We start from the raw sequence: 27507 nt of genomic DNA, 5'->3' as shown, positions 1-27507 counted from the left end.
CTGCTTACTATATGCCAGACACTGTTCTAAGTACATGAAATTCACTAGCAAACTAAACTGTTAATATCCCTGCCATTATGGAGCTCCCATTCTAATAGGGGGAGATGAAACAAATGAAATAAAAATACCACATATGAAATGACATAAAAGAAAAAAAAATGTGATAAGAGATTTAAAAAGCAGGGTTATATACCTTTTTTAAATAATAGGTGCTGGAAATGTGGCTCTGTGGTAGAGTGTTAGTGTCACATGTGAGGCCCTGACTTCAATCCCCAGTTCCCAGAATCACAAAAGAAAGGCAGTCAGGCAGGCAGGCAGAGAGGGGAAGGGGAAGGGAAGGGAAATAGAGAGGGGAGAAGAGGGGAGAGGGAAGTGGTGGGGGGGTGGTAGGTCAGATGGTCAGGTTTCTCTGAGAAAGTAATTTCTGATCAAAGACTCAGAAGAGGTAGAAAAATCAGAAATTAGGGCATTTAATGGAAAGACTGTAGTCAAGGGAAACTGATATCTCTACCCTAGCTATACCATATAGGAGCATGCCCAGAATTTTCTAGGAACAACAGAAGCCAGTGGAAATGGAGTGAAATGGGGAAAAGCAGTTGGAAATAAGGTCAAAGAGGAAATTAGGAGACCACTCCATGTAGGACCTCTAAGTGCATTGGTAGAAGTTGCTGCATTTTAAGCAGAGAGTGACATCATCCGATTTATATTTTAAAAGTATCATTCTGGCTGCCATGTTGGGATTAGACTGAAGGGGGAATAGAATAGAACCAAAGAGACCAGCTAGGAGGTTTCCACAGCAATCTAGGCAAGAGGAGAGAGTGACTACTAGGACCAGAGTAGGAAAACCAGAAGGAGAGAGAAGTGGTCAATTTAGGATTTTTTAAAAACCTTGGGGACTGAATTAAAGCAAGATATAATCCATGATTTTATAGTTATGTCAAAATGTATTCTATTGTCAGTATAACTAAGAAGAGCCAATAAAATTAAAATAAAATAAAAACCTACTTTTTTAGGATTATTAAAAGAATCCTACAATAGAATTATCATAAGTAATTCTATTATAGGACTGGTACAGAGATGTTAAGTAATATTGTCTCTTAAATTCTGCAAGAAGAATAAGTTCTCTAGGTCACTATTTAGAAGAGACCAAAGCTACGGTGTGATATTCAAGTTTAGTTGACTAGGGGTTGGCAACTACCGTCACTACTTCAGCAACCAGTGAGCGAAGGGAGGTTGAGCTGAGGAAAGAACTTAATCTTATTGCCTTCCTTTACCTCATATCCCAACCAGTATAGTATTTCTGATTACCTAACAGACACTTCTTCTTAAAGGCTTTACCATATACTCACTTATCCCATCTCTTCCTTAAACTAGCTATCAATCTAAATATTTTCATCTATCAGTCCCCAGATGATAGATGAAAACTTAGCTTTCATTTTTATAGAACTATAGAACTAGAGGATGCTACTATTAGAAGTTGATAGCACAGCCATCAGTTGGTTAAAACATGTCTTTTTATAAAAAAGAAATGAAGCTCAGAAAGAAGTATGACTTGCTGGGGGCCACACCAGGCTTTAATGACTAGACAAGGCCTGGAACCAGTTTGCTAGATCATGTTTACTTCCTTGACAATGCCTCCTTGTTCAGTCTACATCACATCAATCCCTGAGTTTTTCCGCCTCAGGGATATCTCCGCACTAGGCACTACCACAGCTACCAGGCACCACCATTATTGCCAATTAAACCTGCCAGAAAGATGATTGGAGGTAATGGCCTACCCTGCTTTAGTATACTGGCTTTGCCTTCAAATACTGACTTTGCACCTAATAGTTGTGAGGACTTGAATAAGTTTCCTAACATATGCTGCCTTAGTTTCTTCATATGAAAAATTCCTATATTCTACAACTTAAATAGAATGAGAAATGTAAATATCCAGTACAAGAAAACACAAAATAAGGGATCAAAAAGCACTATTTGTTATGGCTTGTATTACCATTCTCATTCCCTTTCAGAGAAGTTGTTGATACCTGGTAAACAAATTCTAATTGCCTTAGTGCAACCTTCAGGGTCTTGCTACAATCAGGACTATTACAGGTGTGGAAACTTTTGTTGTTCTCTAATCACAGACCTTCCAATTGGGACAGCTGTCTTTGCACTCCCATATCCATTCTCATTCCCATTCTGATCTCTGCATTTTAGCTTAGACTGCTCTTCCCTGACATGCCTAATTTCCTTTTTCTTATCTGTCTAAATCTTGAATATCCTTCAAAGCCCCATACAAGGTGTAGTGCTGTATAATAATACTCCAGGCAAATTCTAGTTCCATTGACATTACTTCTCTTCCATATTACATTGTTTACATTTAGTACATATTAACCACTTCTTTATGGAGAGGCATGACAGCATTTAGTCACAGTGTGGGATCTACAGAAGACTTCCTCAGTCTCCTCATCCATAAAATGGGGTTAATGTTAGAATTGTTGTGATGAGTAGATAGATAAATATATGATTTGTATTAATTAGTTTTATGTTATGATTATTGTATATTTATGTTAACTCTTGCTTTTAAGAACCGGCGTTTACTCCCAGTTATTCTGTCCATACGTATGACTCTTTAACCTGTGTCTAGCATATCACTGGTCTCAGAATAGTGTTCAACAATAAATGAATGTGAAAAACTGGGAATAGCAGCCACAAACCAACCATTGGGTTATACTAATCTTCTCTATCAAATATGGATGGCTCCTAAACACTGTTCTCCTATGATTTTATAGTTGCCTGGTGAAGGAGAAACTCTAACCTTTTTCAGGGAGGCAACATGATATAACAGAAGAAAACTGGACGGAGACTCAGAAGACATGGTTTATGTCCCAGTTCCCAAGCAAAAGGTTCAGTGTGTCTGTCTGGCTATCTATCTGTCCACCTATTTCAGCTTGGGGAAAACAACTTGAGCTTACTATTTTCATCAATATAAAGGGAGAATACTCAGGCATTACCTGCCTGCTTCACATAATGGCTGAGAAGATCAAGTAAAAAACTCATATGGAAGAGCTTTATACACAGTAAAATGCTATATAAATGACATAAGGCATACTTATTTATGTCACTGAACAAGAAACCATAAGAACGATCAAATCGAATGAATTTATTTCCAGTGAAGTTCTGGAGAAAGGGCTATTGCCACAGTAATCAGAGTGAATCTTTTTGGCTCAGTTGTCTCTTAAAAATCAACTCATAACTTGTATCATGGAGCTCAGCCCTAAGAATTTTGATAAGCCTATCCTCAAAGATTTTATCACATCTAACAATTCATTCAAAAAATACAGATTTACCCAAAATATCAATTCCCCAGATGGCATGGTCACAAAACCAAAGGTCTCACCAAGGATGGAGAATAAAGAAAAACAAAGATTCCTGATAAATTACAACTGTGTGGTCTATTTCAACAGAAAATTACTAGAGATGGGGAAGCTATTCTGGGGTCAGAACAAATTAATCAAAAAGCACTGAAGATAACTGGAATATTCTATTCATATATTCCTAAGATACTTATATATGTATAGCTATTGTTTTATTTTATTTTGTTATATGCAGGAGTCTACCATTCATCAGGAACCCTGTTAAGTTTGAGCAGTACCAATAGAGCATTCTATACCAGGCAGGGACTCATCAATCCAACACATTGACAAGGGCAGTTCCAAGTGATACAAATGTCACAATGTAGTGATCATTGTGCCTTTTTCTTTCTTTCTTTGGGGAATTGGTTATCAAAAACAGTAATACACTTGATAATAAATTGGGGACGAAATTGACTTTTTCCCAGCATTACTTCCAAAAATCGGGTAAGAAATCATTCAAATTAAGACCACCTTACCTCTATTTTTTCCCATATGGCTTCATAGTTGTCTTGGTGTTGAATATCTTGCATTAGTTTCTCAATTAAAGCTGATTTTGTGGTGGAATGGCTCTCATTTTTCTCAGAGGATGAAGCTGTCTCTGATTTCTCATCAATTAATTTTTTCATGCCAGAAAGAGGCATGCACAGCTCCTCATCAGAAAGAATGTCACTCAGTGGCCCAGATTCAATGCTTTCTCCGAGGGAAGAGGCTATGTCACTGGATGAGCTGGGAGACACTCTGCCTAGCCTTGTGTGTTTTTTCTTGACATGGTATGTTGGGTACATCTCAGAATCTGAATTCATTTCAGACAGTTCCCAGTCATCAATATTCTGAATGATTTCTCCTCTGGGTTTCTGAGGCAGAAGTTTTGTTAGCTTTTCCAGCTTCAAAGCTAACACTTCTGTCTGCTTAAGGTGAGAGGGTAGTGCTAGATATTCATCAGAGCCATACCAGGCCTCCACAACCTGACCATTCCTGGTAACATGACTTGGGGAGAAGGAGCAATCTTTTTTACTTTCATGTTTTTTAAGAAGGGATACTGGAGACAAAGTATTGTCTGAACCAACAGAAGATTCACTGCTCTGAGTAAAAGGTGGTGAACTGGATATTTCTGACGGCACTGACAATTTGGCATTTTGACTTCTCTGACTGCACGGCTCAACAGAGGATGTGGAAGCAGAATCTGTTTCTGGCCCCTCTATGGCCTTGGAAGTACAAGAAGGCATTCCATTCAGCATTACTGAGCTCCTTGTAGTTTTAGTTTGCTTGCCCGAACCAGTGGCCTGTTTCGGTATTCCACTTGGAGGCACCTCTTCTGAGGTCTTGGGTGGTTTTTTAAGTCGAAGTTTCTCTTTGTGGCAGTCATTAAGCCTTCCCAGACTGGAAGAGATTTCTTTAATGTGACTTTTGACTATGTTTTCAAGATTCCCAACCCCCACCTTGTACAAGCACTCATAGGACTGGCTGGCAGCAGAAGGGCTGGTGGGGTAGGAAGACTGTAACACCAGGCAAAGCTTAGATCTGTCAGGAGGGTCCACCAATGAAGGGGTGCTTCTACTCATCTCAGGCTTCAGATCAACCATCTTCTTCTTGCCGTCACTGCCTTTTAGATCATTCTTTAAAATTTCTTCTTTAAGGAAAAGCCCTCTTTTTGGCAATGTGGGCTGCGTGGGAGAGTCCTCATTATAATTAAAGCAATCTCTGATGGACCGCTTGGGGGTTGCATTCTCACAAGGAGGAGGCTGTTGGTTCTTTGCGCCAAGATGGGAGGAGGAACTGCATTCTTGCTTCACAGTCTCGGAAGGTGACTGAACAGCATTTGTCAGAGCTTCCCCTGAAGATGGCATACCCGATGTTAAGCCTGGTTGCTCTTCGATTGTACAAGCGCTGTTTTCCTCACGTCCACCTTTGTCCTCTGCTGAGAGAGATACCTGAGACATCTCCTCACTGACTGCTTCACTGCAGCTGGAAGGGACAGGGTCAGCAGCCACGGTGAGTAACCCAACACTTCGGATAAGCTCAGGGAATTCCTTTTCCATCTCACTATAGCTCCAAGAGTCAAAAGGTTTGGTTTTGACCTGGCTAGAGGTCATGTCACCCAGGCCACTGAGCAAATCCTCACTTGGACTGTAGTCAGATAGTTCAAATGCAGTAATACCACAATCCAGAGACAAGTAATTCTGAGAACATTTGATAGTTAACTGTCCTGAGTCATCCACTTCCGTTAGAGAATCAAGTCGGCCCTGAAACAGAATGGTAATGGTTTCAGTAAATTCAACATGAATCATACTCAACTGCTGTTCAAATGAAATCTCAGCACAAGCTGCTATTAAGCTCAGAAATGTATCAGTCTTGACTGCTTCTGTTTTGACATACAAAAAGGCCTACTAATCAATTACCTCATTGAATCATAGATCATATCCTGTTCTTAAATATTTGAAGACTTTTATTTCATCTAGAACATAGAGCCATAAGAGAAATGGTCAAGGTCAAGCCCAAAATATCCATTCTTATCTAATTTTCTATTTAAAACTAGTATATTAATCCTTTAATATGCATTCATAAGTAAAGCCTTAAGTAATAAAATTTCTGAGAACAAAATAATGTAAGAGTAAAATCTCTCTGACTATGTGTTTTGTTTTTTGTTATCACACCAATACCTACCACAATGGTTAGGTCATAGTAGATGCTCAGTAAGTATTTTAAAGTGAAATAATTAATTATATTAAACAAATCATAAAAAGTAAACTATTGACATTTCAAATACATAGCATAAATAGTTCATGACCAGTTTCTGTTTGGTCCCATGTTTTCAAAGGTATACACAGTTACTCCTGGAGAAAATTAATGTCAAAACTTTATCATCTTAGCCCCATCTCCTCCCTCTGTATGCATTTCTCCCCCTCCCCCTAAATCCACCAGTGTATGTTAGATCCTAAATTCCCACTTCCCTTGTTAATAATTCCAGGTAGGCTCATTGATCTGAAACTCCTCCATGCTAGCCAGGCATGGTAATACATGCCTGCATTCCCAGCAACTTGGGAGGCTGAGGCAAGAAGATTGCAAGTTCAAAGTCAGCCTCAGCAACTTAAGGCTCAAAAAAACTTAAAGAGAATCTTTCTCAAAATAAAAAATAAAAAAGGGCTAAGGATGCAACTCAATGGTTAAAGAACCCCTGAATTCAATCTTCAGTACCAAAAATAAAGAAAAGAAACCTCTCCACGCTATAAAATACAAGGGTTTCAAGTATTTACTTCAACTGTGTGATTAAAGTTTTTGTCTCATTGTTAATGTAGTTTTTTTTCTTTCTTTTTTCTGTGGTTCTGGGGACTGAACTCAGGCCTTGTGCTTGTCATGCAAGCGCTGTACCACTAAGCTACAACCCCAATCCCACTAATGCACTTTCTCAGATCACACAGCAAATAGGGAGATTTCTGATTGATTATTTGGGGCAAATGGACCCCTGAAATTCTAATTTGCTTATCATGCTAAGGGACAGTTGGTCTAATCAGGCCCTTTAGGAAATAAAGGAAGGAAATAGAAAAGTGAAAGTTTATTTTATTCCTTGACCTCTGTTCTGCTGGAGGAATAACTGGGATGAGCCCACTGAAGCCTGATCCTACATGGTTTCTGGACCCTCTCTCCCTTTCAACCAGGTATCCTGAGACTTGGCCTTGTCAGGATCTTACATGGGTTTTATTGTTCATTTGCTTGTTTTGGGTTGGGAATGCTTTCTTCCTTTAGACTTTCACTTGCCTTTATCTTCCACTCCTTTCACTCTTTATTCAAATCTGGATAATTCAAATAATAATAACAGAAACTTTTAACTTTTTTAAGCCTCAGTTTCCTCATCCATAAATTGGGATGGTTGATTCCTATTATCACCTTTTCATTTAATCCTTAGAACTTTTCTCTGGGCTCTGTACTATTCTGTTTACAAAAGACCCTGGGTCAAAAGAAGGTACAAAAGGAGCCCATAGAGGCTGTCTGACCTAAAGTCCAAGTTCTGAGCATTAGAAATTACTTTAAGCTGGCATGTCCCCTCTTCTAATTTGTTTTCCACACTGCCACCAATTTTAATCTTTATGAACTGCAAAATTGGTACTGTTATTTCTCTGCTTAAAATTCTTTAGTAGCTTCCTCTTGCTGTTCAGTTAAAAATCCTAACCCTTCCAAGGTCAGGTATGAAAAAGCCTCTTTCATGCCATTTTATCTTCCACAACTGTACCCAGTCACATTATCCTCTTTATAGTCTGAACATATCATGTTTCCTCCTGTCTCAGGGCCTTTGCTTATGTTATTTCATATCTGGAAAGCTTCCCACCTACACCTCTTAACTCTGATTCTCATTCATCCCCAAGAGTTTAGCTCAGGTTTTTATTCTTCGAGATGTCAAACCATCACTTAAGTCAGAATCTTTTATTGTAAGCTCTCAAATCTATACCATTATCCCTTCAAGAATTTATCTCAATGTAAATAAATACTATTGTGATTTCTTGACTCATTTGTTTCACACAGTTTGTAAACACTGTGAGAGTGTAAATCACACAGAAAATGGTTGACTGACCAGTGTACCCACAGCATTTAGCAAGAGATCTGTAGAGAGTGAGCACTCAAAGACACCTCTGTTGAATGAGTGAATGATGACATTTTGGGGACGTTTCTCTATTCTTTCATGTAACTCATTCCTCTGATTATGTACTTCTAGTTGACTCAAATGATTAAAATCCCAAGCTTCAGGGTCAAATTCTTGCCCTGGCACTAATTAGCTATGCAACTGAAGGTCAACAGTTTGATGTTGCTAAGCTTTGTTTCCTTCATCTGAAAAAGAAAATGGTAAGCCATTGCTGCAGTCTGGCTGGGCACAAAATCACGAGCCACTCAAGCAGGAACAAACTTTATTTTTGAAACTCCCGCCAATGCCATGCATGCTCCTGGGAAAAATGCCGAACCACACACACAGCGTTCTCCCAGGACACACTACACCAACAGACAAATCCCTCCTCCGGAAATCCCTCCTACTGCACTTCCCCAACCAATGGGAACTCTCCAGGAGTCCCGCTAGAGCTCCAAAGTAGCAGGTGGAGGTGGACAGCAGGGGTCTATATCCATTTGAATGCAGATCTTAACATAATCATATCATCTCAATGGCTTGCTGGCGTCACCTTTCAACCAAAAATGCCAGGCATCATTCCTACTTGGCTATGGCTCTCAGCAAGCCATATCACAGGGATGTTGAGAGGCTTAAACGAGATAACATATGTAAGATATGGTGCTCAATGAGTGGTCACTGTTACTGCTCTTATTATTATTTTTAGTAATATGATGAGAAGGAAACTTTCTTTAAGATGAGAGTTACCTTTAATACCAAATTACACTGCACAAAGAAAGAAATCAGTTTCAGCTGCCAATCTCAACAATAATTATCTAAATGGAATTGTGTGACTTTTGAGGTTCATACCTGGACTAGGTTCTTTAAATAACAAATTCAAAAGCAAAAAATACCAAGGAATGAGTTAGCCAATAAATGTCACATTTTTGTGCAATTTGTAAGAGAGTAACAGTGATATTTGCACTTTAAAACAGGTTGCACTTTTTAAAAATCTTTCATTTTGGTTGTTCATTACTCAGAAGTTACTCTTTTACAGAAATAGTATTGTAAGTAATGGTCAAGTCCAAAAATTATTCCATAAGACCTAGTCCAATTATCAACTAATTACAAAATAATTGCAAAATTATTTTCTGTCATTTCTATCATAGTTTATTGCACTGTAATACTTACATGAAGTTAAAGAGGCACTAAAGAAAAGTGTTTCTATGATGAGTAGAGAAAAGAAACTCAAAGTTTCTTGAGAGTTCAGGTAACAATTAGACCACTGCAAGTATCAGCCACCAGCCTTTGGACAAACAGGGAACACCATGGCCCTAGGAGTATATTTAGTTCCCATTTTGGTGGTCACAGCACCTTAAGACCAGGGACACTGTCTTGAATGATAGGTGCTCAATAAATGATGTTAGATGAATATTGTGAATATATATGTTAGATGAATATATAACTTTATCTCAGAGAATAGAGTATGACTGCCTTTCTTAAATCTTCAGGGATCTCTGGTTTAGAAAATAAAATACACGCAAAAGTACTCAATGTTCCAAAGGGGCCCTCTCTGATTCTGTTCCCAGCAAGGCCAACTATCTAAACTAGTGAGACAGTTGAATCACTTTAGGATAATTATTTTTTTATTCATACTGTAATTTGTTAATGTGAAAAAAATTTTAGGGCGAGAGGAGGGGAGCAACGAAAAACAGTCCTGTCTTTCACCGTACAAAGGCAATTTTAAGAAAAGAACGTTCTTTACAGTTTTTCATAGCAGATGAACACTGAGTTTCATTATTTGAAATATTTTTTAGTATTACTAATACTTTTAGTTCTATTGCTTCCTCCTGACTACCTTCCCAGATAGTTTTCTAATGCATGTAATAGTCTCAGATAGGCATCGGCTCAGGGGATGAGTGCATGCTGTTTTACTGTCTTTATTATTTCAGAAACATCATGTTTAATTATTAGTGCAGACACCTATGTTAGAACTGCCTTGCAATGACTCCACTCAACTATACCTCCATTTAATATACTATGAAGCAGCTTTTCAGAAGGTTATATTTTATAAACGTGCTAATTTATTCACTTTATTACAGGCCACAATCTTATCTTAGATATTAAGGAAGCCCCCACCACCATTTTCTAATAATTTGAAGCAAGAAATTTTGCTTTGTTCCTTACCCATAATTAAGTGAACTTAAGTCTTGTTCCAAATACTTTTAGAGCCTTCTTTTTTGAACGCTATACTGTATTTTGCCACCAAGTGAACATGAAATTTAAAGTCCATAATTTAGAAGATCTCCCTATTAACATGCCCCAAGAGTACATCAGTCTCCATTGCTACTTAAGGTCATTTTTATGCCTAATCTAGTATTCCTCTTGAGAAGAAAATAAGAAATAGAATTCTATTTTTGGAAGTATAGGTATAGTAAAAAAAAAAAAAATGTATATCTCTCTGTCCCCTAACTCCTTTAATCTAACTACATAGTGTTTGTTGTTTTAATTCCTAACATATAAATTCATGGACCTTTAATCAAAGTGCCACACATCCCCAGAGTCCTCAGACCCCAATGGACTAAACTCAATCATATTCCTTTCTGTTCTACTGTTAGGAGTCCATGATTCTAAATGCATTCCAGAGAGCAGCAGTAGACTGAGAGGTGCAAGTATGATAGGGAAATGTGAGGTAAAGGTCCATTTCTAATGGGCAATGGAAAAAGTACACAAAACATTTCAATATTTTTATTTATACTATATTAATGATTTTTAAGAATATCCATTTTCTACAGGCTGAAATTATGTACCAAAGAATCTCTATGATTAATTCATAGTTTACCAACCTAAAGTGATACCTCCCTGTTCCACACCTCAAGTGGTGATTATCTGTATTATTTCATTCAATTTATAAAACATTTATATACAGTGATACAAACTATATTCTGTGGAAGACAGATGAATATAATCTAGTATTAATCCTTATACAGTTCAAAATCTAACACAAACTTTGTCTTCTTATAAATTGGTTCATAATAAGTGCTAGTGGAAGAATACACAAAATGCTATGTTGTAAGTACTCTGGAAGGACCAATGTATCCTCATGGAGAAGGAAGTATCATTTAGGTGAGGTACTTACTACATCATCTGCCCATAGCCTTCATCAATGTTTGCTATTGTCTTAATATTAATTATTGTTATAGTTTGGATATGCAGTGCCCCCCCTCCCAAAGTTCATGAGCTACCATGTTCAGAAGTGAAATGATTAGATTATGACCACTGTAACCTCATTGGTGGATTAATCCATCAAATAGATTAAACATTGAGAGGACTACTGTACTGGGTGGTAAACTGCAAGGAGGTGAAGCGTGGCTGGAGGAAGTAGGTCACTGGGAGTATGTTCCTGAGGATTACATCTTGTCCACCTGGCTCCTTGCTCCCTCTCTGCTTCCTGACTGCCATGAGCTAAGCAGCTTTCATCTGCTGCACCCTTCAACCATGACATTCTGCCTCACCTCAGAGCAAGAGCAAAAGTGTTGGCCATTCACAGATGGAACCCCTGAAACCATGAACCCAAAATAAACTTTTCCTTCTCTAAGTTGTTCTTATCAAGTATTTTGGACACAACTTATCACTAGTTTTGTAACGTTAGCTTTCTCAACTTGGTCCTCTCATATGTAAGATGGATGCAATGATTAACACCCATAAAATGAGGATAATTACACCCACCCTGCCTACCTTCCAGAACAGTATGAGGAGCAAACAAAATTAGGAAGATGATTACTAATATGTTATTCATCTTTAATGCCTAATGTGTTATACATAGCAGAAATTCAATACAAATTTAGAAAAAGTAGAAAAGAAAGAAGGAAGAGAGGGAGGAAAGAATTGCTATTGAAATAGAAATCAGTTAAAAACTGGTTTGGTTTTATTTAATTATTCCTAGATTCATGTCCTTAAACATTTGCTTAACCTCTCTTAAATTCAGATTCTACATCTGTAAAATGAAACAATTTTAATACCTCTTACCTTTCTTACTAGATTAAACAAATACTAGGTGATTATCACAGTGTCTAAAATATAAAAATTTCAATTCCATACAGTTTTTATACAATTTTGAGTTTTACTTTAGTTTTTGTTCGTTTGTTTGGTTTGCCAATTTGTTTACTATATATGGTTAATTCCATACTTATTTATTTATTAATATTTATTTTTTAGTTGTATTTGGACACAGAACCTTTATTTTATTTATTTATTTTATGTGGTGCTGAGGATTGAACCCAGGGCGTTGCACCTGTTAGGCAAGCGCTCTACCCCTGGGTCACAACCCCAGCCCTAATTCCATATTTAAATAAAGAATAAAACATATTTTGCTTTTTCAAGAAACAAAAGAGTTAGAACTTGCCACTTTCTAGAATTTCAAATTCTCTCTTCAGTGTGGCTCTGAATTTCAGCTCACTTCTCAAAATAGAAAAGTGAATCCTCCTTCACTGGAAAGACACCTACTATTCTAGTTTTTCAGAGTTTTGTTATGTTTTGTTGTGTTTTGCCATTTCTCTCTTCAATCTACAAATCTTTCACATGTGAATTTATTCTGATAAAGCTGAGAATTTTATCCAAATCCCCTTCCTGTTTTCCACAATCCCAGTATGCTGGTAAAAACAAAACTAAGCAGTCATTTGATTCTCATAGAGTCACACACAAAACACGCAACACAAATAGAATAAAAATCCAGTTTCAGGAAGGATGGTCATGGAAGTATAGCTTCAATTCATAGAAAATATTCACAAAGCAGATGACTGAAAAATCCACTGTTTCTCTGCTCCTCACACAACATATTCTTACAACTCTGCAATAATAAAGACTGATCCCAAGTAAAAACTAAACTGCTTCAAATCCAATCCACAAGTAATTGTTGAGTTCATATTGTGAGAACCATTATGTATGTGTCATGACACAGCTATGAAAACAGCATTCAGAACCATTAGCCTGAATGGCTTTTCATAGTGTGTGTGTGTGTGTGTGTTTTACTGAATTTTGAACCCAAGACCTCACACATGCTAGGCAAGTGTTCTACCACTGAGTTATATCCCTAGCCCTTTTTATTTTTGAGAAAGAGTCTCAATAAGTTGCCAAGGTTGCTCTTGAACATGCAATCCTCCTGCCTCAGCCTCCCAATTAATGAAAGTGTCAATTTTATTTGAGAATGGTAGAGTTCACTTGGATTCAAATTTACAGTATCCCTGATGAAATAATTCATCAGTAATTTTAAAAAACTGTTTAAAGTCCTATTAACATAAGCAAGAAAAATAAATTAGCTCTGTAATATTCTAATGTTCATTTGATTCACTACATCCAGAATAATCTTTCTAAAGCATGAATCTAATCATGGCAATTCCCTGAACAAACACTTATTTTGTCCTCAAAATAAGGGTTAATTCACTTAATATGGTTTTAATAGCTGTTTATTTTCATGACTAACCTCTGCTTACTTACTGGGAAAAATCCTGCATCCTTTTCCCTCAAGTCTTTTTGCTCCAGTCTTATCTGTCTGTAAGCCTGTCACCCTCTCTTACCTCTAAGTCTCTGATCTCGCCATTCCCTCTGTGTAGAACACATTCTACTCCATTCACCTATCTAATTCTGCCTCTCCTTCAAGTTTCAGGTTAGATCTACTTTTTCTGAAAAAGCCCTTCCTGTCTGAATTAGGTGTTCCTTTCTCTATCCTCCAACTAAATTTTTAAACTTACCACAGCTGGGCCTTAATGTATGTTCAATTCTCTCCATTCTCCACTATAGTCAAAGTTCCTTAAAGGTAAAGACTATGTTTTGATCACTATTATATTCTTGACACCTAGGACCTGGAATAGTAAGTACTCAATAAGTAAGCATTAAATATTTGAAGGGGAACAAGAAGTCAGGTTAGTACCAAAAACTATGGACAGGATTTGTGTAAACTACCAGATGTGAGTTAACTCTGACCTAAAGCCTCATTCACATTAGAAGTGTCCTAGCTTCTGTTCACTACACCTAGATTCAAAGTCCAACTTAGGAACTGCTTATTTATCTACAAAGTATCCCTACCTGATCTCTTTACACGGAAAACATCCTCAAATGGTCATACTTGACAAGGCATTACTTCTCTTCAAGGAAAACACTCACCTCCTTTGTCTCTTCAGAGAAAGCCTGCAGAATGTCTGTCTGCCTGGTGTAGTTGCCATTGGCATCCTGCAGTCCTTGCAGAATGCGCTCTCTCAGAACCAGCACTGAGACTCGGAGCTGATGCCAAAGGAGCTGCACTGCGTGGATGTCCACAATCACATTGACAGAGTAAGACAGCAGCTTTAGAGAGAACTCTGTTTCAAGGAGGGCATGGATTTGCTCAACATGGTCAGAAATATCTTCACAAATGTCCTGTAGCAAAGAAAAGCAAAATATGTGAGAAGTTTCCCCCATCCTGGGGTGAAAGGGGTGTGGGACTGGGGAGTTCACTCTTTTACCTGACACCAATTATCAGGGTCAATGGTAGCACATGAATAATTGGTCTTAGTTCAGATATATGGTCATAGGCCATACACGTTTTTAGTTGTGTACTGGGTCTTCATACATACAGGTAAGTTGATCTTTCTCTAAACTGCAATATTGCTGTTCTTTAAGTTCAGCCAAGGTGGGGGGTTCACTTCACCAATCCACTCTCTGTTCTCTTTTATAAAGTTTGTTTGGGGTTCTGGAAGGGAACCAACAGCTGTTCTATTTTCTGTATAGAGCTCATAATATTTCAGGATAGAAACCTCATTCAGACATCCAGCAGGAAGAAAGGTGTGGTAGAATGTGTGCTTCATAGGGACTCCGGCCCTTCTCAGTACCTGCTTATTTATCTACAAAGAATTCCTCCCCTACATCTCTATACTGACAACATTCTCCAAAGGTCACCTTTGACAAGGCAAGTTCTCAGTGAACTTTGAGGTCTTCAGTGAAAGAGGCAATTGTCACTTTCCCCCAAGGACACTATTCACTATTTAAATTCACAATGAATATTTAAATTTCCAACCTATACTTTGCAAACAGAAATCCCTTTTAAGCAACAAAGCCAAACAAAATCCCAAAGATGAAAAAAAAGACAAAATACATTTTTTTTCAGACCTAGACTTTTTAAACAAAAACACTACTAAATCAAGGTTTCAATCTCCTTCACACATACTATTAGGTAGACAGATTTGATATCTGACATGTCACTTGCTCTTACAAGTTCCCAAATTTCCATTGTGCTGTCAGAGGCCAGAAGCATGAAATGAGTGGCATCAACAGAAACATTTACTTGGGCAATTTAAGAGACCAATAAGTATCAAAATGATGTTGGTGTCAGCTAAAAGTGCTCAGTTACACGTTTTTAGTTGTGCATCAGTGATTTTTTAAAATTAGGCTTTTAGTTATGATTTTTGTTAAGGCTAAAATTGTGTGATAGCAGTTAAGTTCTGAGACCTACCATCAGTGTCAAAACTGTCTTTCTATGCTAGAAACATGCCTTTCTGATTTTGCATAATTCAGTAATTATTTTAGAGAAAAACTTTCAAAACTCCTCTGCATTCCACTAGAGAATGCATCTAGTTCACATTTTCCTCTCTCCATACTAAGCATACCATTATTTGAGGTAATTTCAATATTCACACTGATGAATCAATCAATGCCCTAGCACCGGATTGCCTTTACTTCACAACTTCCAGGACCTTCATGCCATAGCTCTACTCTGGGCCTTTTCATCTACCATGTAACAACATCAGAAGGTCTCCTATGTCATCTATGTCTTTGTCCAACTTTTTTAATCCTGACTCTTCTAGCTCACCCAGGCTACCAGCCCCTCCACCCCTTTGCTCCATATGTGACCCCCTCCAAATAGAGCATCTATGGGGATCACTTCAGTCACTCTATTGGCAGTGTTTTCAACTTCCTCACCCTCTTGATTTCATAACTCAGATTTGTTAGACTCTTTCTTTTGGGTCTCACTTTGATCCTACAGATGTAAAATACTTTACATACTTAGGAAAGAAAAAGGCTTGGGTGACCTTTATACCACCTGCTCAAAACAGCCAAACAGGCATTTCTCACCTCCCCACTCACATCCCCCAATACAAAAGGTTATATATAGCTTTGGCACCATGAAAATTTCATGCCAAAACACTTGCCATCTGTTCCTCTTGATTCAGCTTCTTCATAATGGATATATTAATGCAGTAAGAGCCAGGTCATGGGTCAAGATTGCCAGGCAACAATTCAGGGGAAACAATCTATAAGACATTATTGTGCCAGTTAATTTAGGTTTCCGCACCTGACTCCTCATAAAAGAGAGGTAAATTGGCTCAATTCTCACAGAATCAAATGAAACCTTAGGGGAAAGAAATACTCTCCCCCAAGAATCAACTTCCCTCCATTGAGTACTTTGGCAATGTACTCATGCAATCTCTGTTGAAGTTTTTGAAACTAAATAATACATAGTTTATTAATATATAATTTTTGTATTATTTAGTGCAACTTTCTGGAGTCTATTAACTTAATTATTTTTATGCCCTGGACTCTTCCACCAATTGTCTGGTTTGACAACAAGTACAAGAACACACAAACTGTAAAATAATAATTACAGGTGTGTGTTGGGGGGTGGGGACTTTGCTTTGAACTTTTAGTGGGAGATTTGTTTAAAGTAGGTAACTGAGCACACTTCTGACCTGTATACTTTTTAAATAACAGAAAAATGTGTTTTTGCTTCCCCTCTATAAAATGTTGAATGACTGTTTATGGAAAAATTAGTCCAAACTATCTAATGTTTAGCCCTTTAACAATTACCAATTTGTTGTACATTCATATGAAAGAAACTGAAGATTATGGACTTTCTGTTTATTTTTATTCAGTCAGGTAATTAGGTATTAGAGACTTTCAAAAACAATATGCTGAATGGCTGCCTCTCAGCAGGAATGGTTTGCAAATTAAAGGCTCTAAGAGACTCAACCTGTTGGAGGCCTTGCAAGCTCTCCATTATTAAGGTGAAGTAGAAGCATGGGGGTGGGAGTAGAGGAGGGTTAGAATAGCCTAACTGATGCATGTGAGGAATGACTGGTGTTCACACTCAACTGCACATGTGCCTCTAGCAAAAGCAACCTGAAACTGGCTCTGTTCGCATGGCTAAAGTGCTCAATGTATTACAGATTTGCATATACTGTAGTGCAACACAGTGGAAAGTAAATAGTAATTTCAGAACAGAGCTAGTTTTTTAGGAATATAGAAAAAAATAGTCCCTTCAAAACTAGACATTTATCTACCTACCTACCTATGTATCTATCTATTCACTTTAAATACCCATACACAAAATATTTTTCCCATCTACTTACTAGGAGAATTAACAGGAAATAAAACCTTATGTTCCACAATTAGAAATTTTAAAACTTAATAAGGCAATGACTGGTTAGGCTGACACAGTAAATAAAATTCACAGTGAAGTGAAATCACCCAAGAAATGTGAATGTTTGATTTAGAATCCTTTCCTGTTTGGATAGAGAAAAGGGTGGTAGTAGGAGGTAGAAAACTGAATCTATATAAGGTCAAGAGAGGGATGAAGATGGTGAAGACTGTATGAGTGATAGGCACGGAACCATATCCAGCTTTGATGGAATAGATGGTTAGGTCTACCAGGACATCTTCTATAAGTCAGGTTATTTTTGGAAACTCACCTTTCATAGTATGAAATTATCCCATATCTCTTGCTCACACATAATTTTTGCTCATGTTCCTATCAGTTTCAGCCTCTCTAGCCAATGTCTTCTCTGCCAGACTGTTCTTCTCTGATTTCTAGACTCCTCTTCTCAAGATATATTTGGAAAGTATATCTCTCCTGGGACAAACATACCCTGGAAAAAATCTACCAGTTCAAGCCTTCTCTCACTCTCAAGACCCCAGATTCAGACTTTTACTTTTAAGGTAGCTTCTACTCATTGTAAGCAAGGTCCATGAACAGACAACTGAAGGACTTTGAGAATAAAAGGGTAGAAGAAAGGCAGAATCAGAAAGAGATAGCCAAAGATCTCAAGACAAACTGTGTTAACCTTTAGAAACTTGCTTGGAGATGGACCTGTTTTCTGGTATTGTTATAAGCAAATGAAAGTTACTATATCTAACTTCTTCAGAATATTATTAAATAATAGGATGCTTCCTTCCTATAATTTATAAAGATTTCATCATCAAAAGGAGGCAGCTTCATTCCCAGAGGATTTGTTTATTTCTGTATGTGAATCTTCTCTCTAACTAGAAGACTGTTTCCCTATGTTCTCTTTTATATAATTAATGGCTGCCCATTAGTTGGTCACTCTTTTAGTCAGTTTTCCATCACCATGACAAAATACTTGAAATAAACAATGTATAAGTAAGAAAGATTTACTTTGGCTCATAGTTTCAGAGGTTTCAGTCCATGGTCCCTTGGTCCCATTGCAACACGTATATCATGGCAGCAATTACACATGGTAGAGTAAGACTATTCACCTCATGGTATCTGAGAAGCAAAGAGAGAAGAAGGGTCGGGGTCCCAACATCACCTTATAGGGTACACCCCCAATGACCTAACTTCCTTTCACCAGGCTCCACCTCCTAAGGGTTCTACCACCTCCCAACAGTGTCACAGGCTAATGACCAAGACTTCAGCTTATAGGCCTGTGGGGGACATTTAAGATATAAATCATAACAGTCACTCAAGAATTGTGATGATATTTCTCTCCCTTTGACAGACTAACAATGAACAAAAAATTAATTTTGGTAGATAAAATTATTTAGATTTCTTGTCTTTTTTCCTTGCCTTGTATGTTTGTTTTTTATTGTTTTGTTTGGTTTTTATTTGTTTGTTTTGTTTTGTTTGTATTAGGGATTGAAAACCAGGGCCTTGTGCAAGATAGGTAGGTGCTCTCCCACCAAGCTACATCCTCAGTCCTAGGTTTATTTTTCCAAATCACGAACTAACCATTGCTTTAGCTACTTGAAATCTCCTTAATTTCCTACATTGATTTCATTCCCTCTTTATCCTTTCCTGAGGAAAATTTTTTTAAAAAAAAGTTCTCCAGCAAGTTCACTTAAATGATTATATTACCAGATGTCTCTAAAAATAACAAATTTTGTTTTTAAATTGAGGATAGTTTTTAAATGTTTTTAAAACAACTTTTTAAAATAGATACTCAAATTTTCCACAGCTCAACCCATACTTATTAAGAACAGAAGAAAAATGTCATTAGAAATTAATTACCTCACTGAATATATTGAACATGCACTAATCAATATGCTAGGAATACAAGGTGAAACAATACCTAGATCTGCCCTTCCAGAGTTCCCTGCCTGGTAGGGGCATGTCAGCAGAAGATACAGTCAAGAAGATAAATGTTCATTAAGAGTACACAGACAAGGACAAAATGCCCATGAGAGCATGGGGAAAAGACGCAAAAATACTTTTTAAAGAAAGCAAAGTTTAGATCTTGAAGAAGACAACTAGGAAAATATGGCGGAGAAGAGCATTCCAAGGAGCAGTAAGTGTCTCTGTTAACTATGAACCTGTGGTTTGGCAGTGATCTCTTGCACATGGAACTAAACACAGAATTCACAGAGGAAAAAAACTGAACTTTATAAAAATTTAAAACTTCTTTTCTATGAAAGAAATTTTTAAAAATGAGATAGGTTATAGCTGGGCATGGTGGCATACATCTGTAAACCCATAAGTTCAGGAGGCTGAGGCTGGATTGTGAATTCAAGCCTAACCTCAGCAACTCTGAGATGCTAAGCAACTCAGTGAGACCCTGTCTCTAAATAAAATACAAAATAGGCTGGGGATGTGGCACAGTGGCCAAGTGCCCTGAATTTAATCCTGGGTACCAAAAAAAAAAAAAAAAATGGAGGCGGGGCTACAGATTGGGAAAAAATATTTGCAAATCAAATATTCAACAAAGAACTTATATCCAGAATATAGAAAGAATTCTCAAAATTCAACAGTAAGAAAACAACTAATCCATTTTAAAAGAGGCACAAAATTTGAACAAGCATTTTACCAATATGGATACAGTATTAAGCATGTGACTAAAATGTTTAGCCTTGTTAGCCATTATGGAAATGCAAATTAAATGCAAATTAAAGCGCTCTCCCGCGCTCGCGCTCTCTCTCTCTCTCTCTCTCTCTCTCTCTCTTTAATTTTGAGACAGGGCCTCACTAAGTCTCTGTGACTGGCTTTGAACTCATGATCATCCTGCCTTACTTTTCTGAGTCACTGGAATTACAGGCATGTGCCACCACACCCAACTGAACCCTACTTTTAAAGAAAAATTCTCCTCACTCATACTTCTTTTTCTTGTCAGAGTTTCAAAAATCCTGGACCCTTATTTTATCCAGAACATTCCATTCCACTTAGAATTGAAAGTTTTCATATTTTATAGTCAGTAAGCAAAAGAGAAGTAAATATAAAAAGGATTTTATGTACATATTTTGGTTTTACTACAAAATGCCATGTCATCATTTCTGCTCATGTTATTATCAGTTGTAGAAATTAATGATAAAAGTATCTTTACCCATATGCATACCATATGTGTATGTACTCTTAGAAAAATCTGGGAGCATATTTTTACCTAATATATGTACCTTATATTTAAAAATTCAGATCACGAGAACAACATAGTTACATGTATAAAAGTTTCTTTTTTCCCATGTTTTAATTGGTACATTGTAGTTGTACATGATGGTGGGGTTTTTTTATTACATATTTGTACATTCACACAATATAACAATATCATTTGGCCAATAAACTTTCAAGTAAGTCATTTCAGCTAAAACTTGAAACTTTATTAAAAAAAATCAACTTCCTTTTGTAGAGTATAACATTATTTTCAATTGACTATCAAAACTGTGCTTTCTCCAAAAACAAACCAACAGATGTTCTATGACAGGTGTTTTTATTTTCTAAAAAGTAAACTTCCTCTTTTCCATATAGTAGCAATAAAGGAGTTGATAAAGAATAACTATTAAAAAAAATACCCTGTAGCTAACATCAGAGTTAACAGTGAGAAACTAGAAGCTTTCCTACTAATATAAAAAATAAGGTAAGAATGTCCCCTCTCAATAGTTTTTCTCAATATCATATCATACTGGAAGTCCTACCTGTTATCCACCCCCCCCCCAAAAAAAAAAAGAAAAAAGGGAGAAGAAGAGGAAATAAAAGGTTTGCAGATTGGGAAGAAAGAAATAAAACCATCTTGTTCACAGATAATATGATCATCTATGTAGAAAATCTGAAATAATTGACAAAAAAAACCCCTCTTGGAACTAATAAGTAATTATAGCAAGGTTGTAGGATATACAAGTTAATATGTAAAAGTCAATTGCTTTCCTATACACAAGCAATGAACAAATAGAATTTAAAATAAAAAACAAAATACCATATAAATTAGCACCCTCAAAAATGAAATACTTAACTATAAATCTATTAAAAAGTACAAGATACATATAAGAAAAACTACAAATTTCTAATGAAAGAAATCAAACACCTGATGTAAAGCTTAATTCAATCAATAACCCAGCAAGTTATTTCTTGGACATCAACAAACAAAGTTTATACAAAAAGACAAAAATCCAAATAACCAATATAATACTGTATTGAAGAGAAATTCCTCTCACTTTGTTAGTAAGACTGACATTATTCAACTTCAATTTTTCAATAAATGGTGCTGGAACATTTGGATATCCACAGGAAGGAAAAGAAAAAAGAAAAAGAATCTAGATGCAGATCTTTCTTCCTTCCCCAAAATGAATCATAGATCTAAGTACAAAACCTATGAAATCCTTGGAGACACCATAGAAGAAAATCTGGATCACCTTGAATTGGCAAACTATTTAGCTAAAATATCAAAAGCATAATATTTAAAATGAAAAAATGATAAAATAAATTTCATTAAAATTAAAATTCTCTATTCTGCTAAATATACCATCAAGAGAATGAAAAGATAAGCCACAGACTTGGAGAAAATACTTACAAAAGATTCATCTGATAAAAGATCATTTTCCAAAATATACAAGTACTCTTAAACCTCAACAATAAGAGAACAACCAATTTAAAAATGAGCCCACATTAACAAAAGCAATCTACAAATTCAATGCAACCTCCATCGAAATATTAATGACTTTCTTCACAGAACTAGAAAAAAGTCCTAAAACTCATATGGAAGAATAAAATACCAAAACTAACCAAAGCAACTCTGAGAAAAAAGCACAATGCTGGAGGCATCACAATACTCAATTTCAAATAATACTACAGAGCTATAGTAACAAAAACTGCATGGTATTGTCATAAAAGCAGACATGTTAAACCTAGTGAAATAGTGTGTTAGTTGAGCTTTTCATAGCTGTGACCAAAATACCTAAAAAAGAAAAACTTAGAAAAAAAATGTTTATTCTGGGCTCAAGTTTTCAGAGATTTAGTCCATGGTTAGCCAACTCCATTGCCATGGGCCTGAGGTAAGGCAGAACATCATGCAAAAGGGCATGGCAGAGGAAAGCTGTTCATTTCATGGCAGTCAGGAAACAGAGAGCAAGAAAGCAGGGACAATATATAGTCCAAGGGAATTCCCCCATTGACCTGCTTCCTCCAGCAACATCTCACCTTCCTACAGTTACCACCCAGTAATCCATTTAATTGATGAGGTTATAACTCTCACAATATAATCTTTATGCCTCTGAACATTCATGCTTTCAAAACATGAGCTTTGTGGGGGACATTTCTAGATCCAAACCATAACAGATAGATTACAAAGAGACAAATCCACACAGATACAGTCATCTGACCTTTGACAAAGGTGCCAAAAACAGAATGGAGAAAAGAGACAGGCTTTTTAACAAATAGTTCTGGAAAAAGTGAATATCCATATGTAGAAGAATAAACCTAGATCCCTATATATCCCCCTACAGAAAATTCAATTCAAAATGGATCAAAGACCTAGGAATTAGACCCAAAACTTTGCATGTACTAGAAGAAAACAGGACAACAATCCAAAATGTAGGTACAGGCAACAGCTTTTTCAATGGGATTCCTAAAGTTCAGCAAATAATGCCAAAAAATAATAATTGGGATCATACCAAATTTAAAAGCTTCTGCCCAGCCAAAAAAAAAAAAAAAAAAGAATTTGGAGAGTGAAGAGAAAGTCTACAGAATGGGAAAAAATCTTTACAAGCTACTCTTCTGACAGAGGACTAATATCCAGAATATATAAAAAGCTCAAAAAAATGATAAATGGGCAAAAGAACTAAATAGACATTTCTCAATAGAAGAAATACAAATGGCCAAAAATATATATAAAAAATGTTCAACATCTTTAGCAATCAGAGAAATGCAAATCAAAACTACACTGAGATTTCAACTCCAATTACAATGGCAATCATTAGAAATACAAATAATAATATATGCTAGAAAGGATTCAGGAGAAAAGTAACAGTTATACATTGCCGGTGATATTGTTAATTACTACAACCACTGTAGAAATCAAAAGGAGGTTCCTCGAGGACTAGGAACAGAACCACCATATGACCCAGCTCTCCCACTCCTTGATACATATCCAAAAGAACTAAAGTCCACATAGTATGCAATACATGTATACCCATGTCTATAGCAGTGCAATTCATAATAGCGAAGTTATGGAACCAGCCTAGATGTCCATCAACAGGTGAATGAATAAAGAAATATAGTATATGTACACAATGAAATTTTACTCTACCATTAAAAATGAAATTATATCATTTTCAGGAAAATAGATGGACATGAACAGCATCATGTCAAATGAAATAAACCAGACTTTGAAATTCAAGGGTCATATGTTTTCTCTCATGAGCTTTGTAGGGAACATTTTTAGATCCAAACCCTAACAGATTACAAAGGGACAAATCCACACAGATACAGTCATCTGACCCTTGACAAAGGTGCCAAAAACAGACTGGAGAAAAGAGACAGCCTTTGAGGCTAGGAATAAAAAGGGAATCTCATCAAAGTAGAGGGAAGACTAGTAGAATAAAGGAAAGGGATCAGGGGAGGGAAGAGGAAAGGGCAAGGGAGGTACAATGGAATGAAATTGATATAATTATGTTATGTGCATGTAAAAATATGTCACAATTAATCCTACCATTATTTATAATATACCAATAGATTTTTAAAAGAAAATAAAAATTAAAACAATAGAAATGGACTTGTCAGGCTCAGTGGTGCAAACCTATAATCCAGTGCCTTGGGAGGCTGAGGCAGAAGGATTGCAAGTTCAAGGCTAGCCTTGACAATTTAGCAAGACATGGTCTCAAAATAAAGGATAAAAAGTGTTGGGGATGTAGCTGAGTGGTTGAGTGCTTGCCTAGCAGTACAAGGCCCTGAATTCAATCCCCAGTTTTTTTTAAAAAAAATGACAAAAATTTTAACAGCTACCTCACTAAAGAAGGTATACAGATAACAAGTAAGCATATGAAAAGATGCTTCACATCATATGTCATTAGGGTAATGAAAATTAAAAGAATGATGCAATATCATTATATACCTTTTGAATGGCCAAAATACAGAACACTGACACCACCAGATGCTGGTAAGGAATAACAGGAAATCTCATTCATTGCTGATGGGAATGCAAAATGGTAGAGCCACTTTGGAAGACAGTTTGGTGGTTTTCTTACAAAGCTATACATACATTCTTACCATACAACCCAGAAATTATGCTCCTTGGTTTTTACCCAAAGAAGTTCAAAACTATGCGAAAACCAGAACATAGATGTTTATAGCATCTTCACTCATAACTGCCAAAACTTGGAAGCCACCAATATGTTTTTAAATAGATGAATGAATAAATAAATCATGGTGCATCCAGATAATGGATATTATTCAGTGCTAAAAAAAGTACTATCAATCCATGAAATATGTAAATGCTTATTACTGTATATTGGTCCACCCACCTGTTTTGGTACCAGTACCATGCTGTTTTTGTTACAATTGCTCTGTAATATAGTTTGAAATCTGGTATCGCTATACCACCTGATTCACACTTCCTGCTTAGAATTGTTTTTGCTATTCTGGGTCTTTTATTTTTCCATATGAGTTTCATGATTGCTTTCTCTATTTCTACAAGAAATGCCGTTGGGATTTTGATTGGCATTGCATTAAATCTATAGAGAACTTTTGGTAATATCGCCATTTTGATGATGTTAGTTCTGCCTATCCATGAACAGGGTATATTTTTCCATCTTCTAAGATCTTCTTCTATTTCTCTCTTTAGGGTTCCGTAGTTTTCATTGTATAAGTCTTTCACCTCTTTTGTTAGGTTGATTCCCAAGTATTTTATTTTTTTTGAGGATATTGTGAATGGAGTGTTTTTCCTCATTTCCGATTCAGAAGTTTTGTCGCTGATATACAGAAATGCCTTTGATTTATGCGTGTTGATTTTATATCCTGCCACTTTGCTGAATTCATTTATTAGTTCTAGTAGTTTTTTTGTAGACCCTTTTGGGTCTTCTAGGTATAGAATCATGTCATCCACAAACAGTGATAATTTAAGTTCTTCTTTTCCTATTTTTATGCCTTTAATTTCTTTCGTCTGTCTAATTGCTCTGGCCAGTGTTTCGAGAACTATATTGAATAGAAGTGGTGAGAGAGGGCATCCCTGTCTTGTTCCAGATTTTAGAGGGAATGCCTTCAATTTTTCTCCATTCAGAATGATGCTAGCCTGAGACTGAGTGAAAGAAGCCAATCTGAAAATGGTATATACTATAGGATTCCACCTACATGACCTTATAGAAAAGGCAAAACTATTAGGGCAGTAAAAAGAGCAGTGTTTTCCAGAGGTTTGGGGTGAGGAAGGAAGGAAGGGTAGAATAGGTAAGCCAAAGAGGAGTTTATTTCAGTGAAACTATCTTGTAAACCAAAAAGGTAGATATAACATTATACTTTTGTCAAAATGCATAGAATGAGTGAACTTAATATTAACTATGAATTCTGGATAATAATGATATGTTGGTGTAGGCTCATCAGTTGTAACAAATGCACTCTGGTGGCTTATGTTGATAATGTGGTATCCTATGTTGGGGCACGGAGTACTCAAAATATTTCTATGTCTGGTTCTCATTTTGCTGTGAACCTAACACTACTCTATAATAATGATCAAGTCCTAAAAAACACAAATCAGATCACCCCTTTTTTTCTTTCCTCTAACAAATACACTTTTCTAATGGAACTACTTTTTTTTTCCTTCTACTTCATTCTTCTAGATGTAGTGCTATAACAGACAATAGTAGGAAGAGTGGTGAGTTTTATGCTCGTCAGTACTTCTCTTAAAAGTTTGAATAAATCTGTAATGGTAATTCTTTTTACTGCTAAAATCATGTGAATGGGATCATTTAAATGGGATCATTTATGCAGAAATGATTTTGTTGTTATAATTAATTATACTCATCCATCTCCCTGACTAGACTATGCATTCCTACTGGTAGGAAATGTGTCCTGTCTTTGCATCTATAATGCCACTTAACTAGGATACTGCCACGCATTGGGCAATGTCAAAGGATGTTTGCAGAATTGAATTCAGTTGTACAAAATATATTTCACAAATCAAGAGGAAAGTAAGTAGTGGTTCTGATTCCTCTTTAAAGATATCTACACTTATCAGCACATGGTCAGTAAATGTAAGTGACGTTGATTGAATCATCTCCTATTTTGATTACGAGAAGTGTATAAACGCATGCAGATTTGGAAGAGTGGGGAAAGAGGTAGAAAGAGGAGGATGAAGTCTTCATACTTCACCTTCATGCCACAGAAAATCTCCTTTGCCTTCAACTGAGGAAGGACCATTTAGAAGCAATGGCAGGCCAGGACTGGAGGTGTGGCTTGGTGGTACAGAGCTTACCTAGAATTTATAAGGCCCTCTGTCTGATCTCCAGCACCAATTAAAGGAAAGGAAAAAAAAAAAGTAATGATAGGTCAAACCTGATCTATCCAGATGTGAACTGTACTGCTTTCCATGATTTGAAAAGGTTTTGCTTAAAGTTGTTATTTAAAAGCTTCAGAAGATTAATTGATTTAACTATGACTTTAAATCTCAAATCCCAAATTCTGACTTATTTGTGTGTGTGTGGCGGGGGTGGGGTGGGGTGGGGGGAGGACTAAGCAAAATGTTCAGAGGAAAACTGACCATCACTATGGAGAGATTGTTTACAACTTCATCACTCATTTACATTCACTGTTCTATATGACTTTACTAAATATAGGTTCAAAACCCGAGTTTCAGCTAGGTGCAGTGATATATGCCTATAATCCCACCTACTTGGTAGGCAGAGGCAGGAAGATTCCAAGTTTGAAGCTAGCCTAGACAATACAGCAAGACTCCAACTCAAAGAATAATAAAAAATCTGAGTTACTTCATGAATAAAAGTTATAGCTATGGCCTTGACTCTCAAAGGCTTATCTGGAAATTCTCAGAAGATTTGTACTTTTCC

At 36.5% G+C, this 27507-nt stretch overlaps 1 protein-coding gene across 3 annotated transcripts in view; it reads right to left on the bottom strand.

The window, feature by feature from the left end:
• Akap6 (A-kinase anchoring protein 6) overlaps positions 1 to 27507 on the bottom strand; it is a 500764-nt gene that overhangs the window by 280629 nt on the left and 192628 nt on the right. For all 3 annotated transcript variants that reach the window (XM_076850183.2, XM_076850180.2, XM_076850182.2), the window contains exons 3-4: positions 14152 to 14403; positions 3875 to 5641 (exon numbers count right to left, since the gene is read on the bottom strand). In XM_076850183.2, the coding sequence (XP_076706298.2) occupies positions 3875 to 5641; positions 14152 to 14403 (2019 nt within the window). The remainder of the gene's footprint in view (positions 1 to 3874; positions 5642 to 14151; positions 14404 to 27507) is intronic.

This window comes from Callospermophilus lateralis, chromosome 3, assembly GCF_048772815.1.
Source record: "Callospermophilus lateralis isolate mCalLat2 chromosome 3, mCalLat2.hap1, whole genome shotgun sequence".
Taxonomy (NCBI): domain Eukaryota; kingdom Metazoa; phylum Chordata; class Mammalia; order Rodentia; family Sciuridae; genus Callospermophilus; species Callospermophilus lateralis.
Note: the sequence above shows the minus strand (reverse complement) of the source record. Positions and strands in the feature narration are given on the sequence as shown.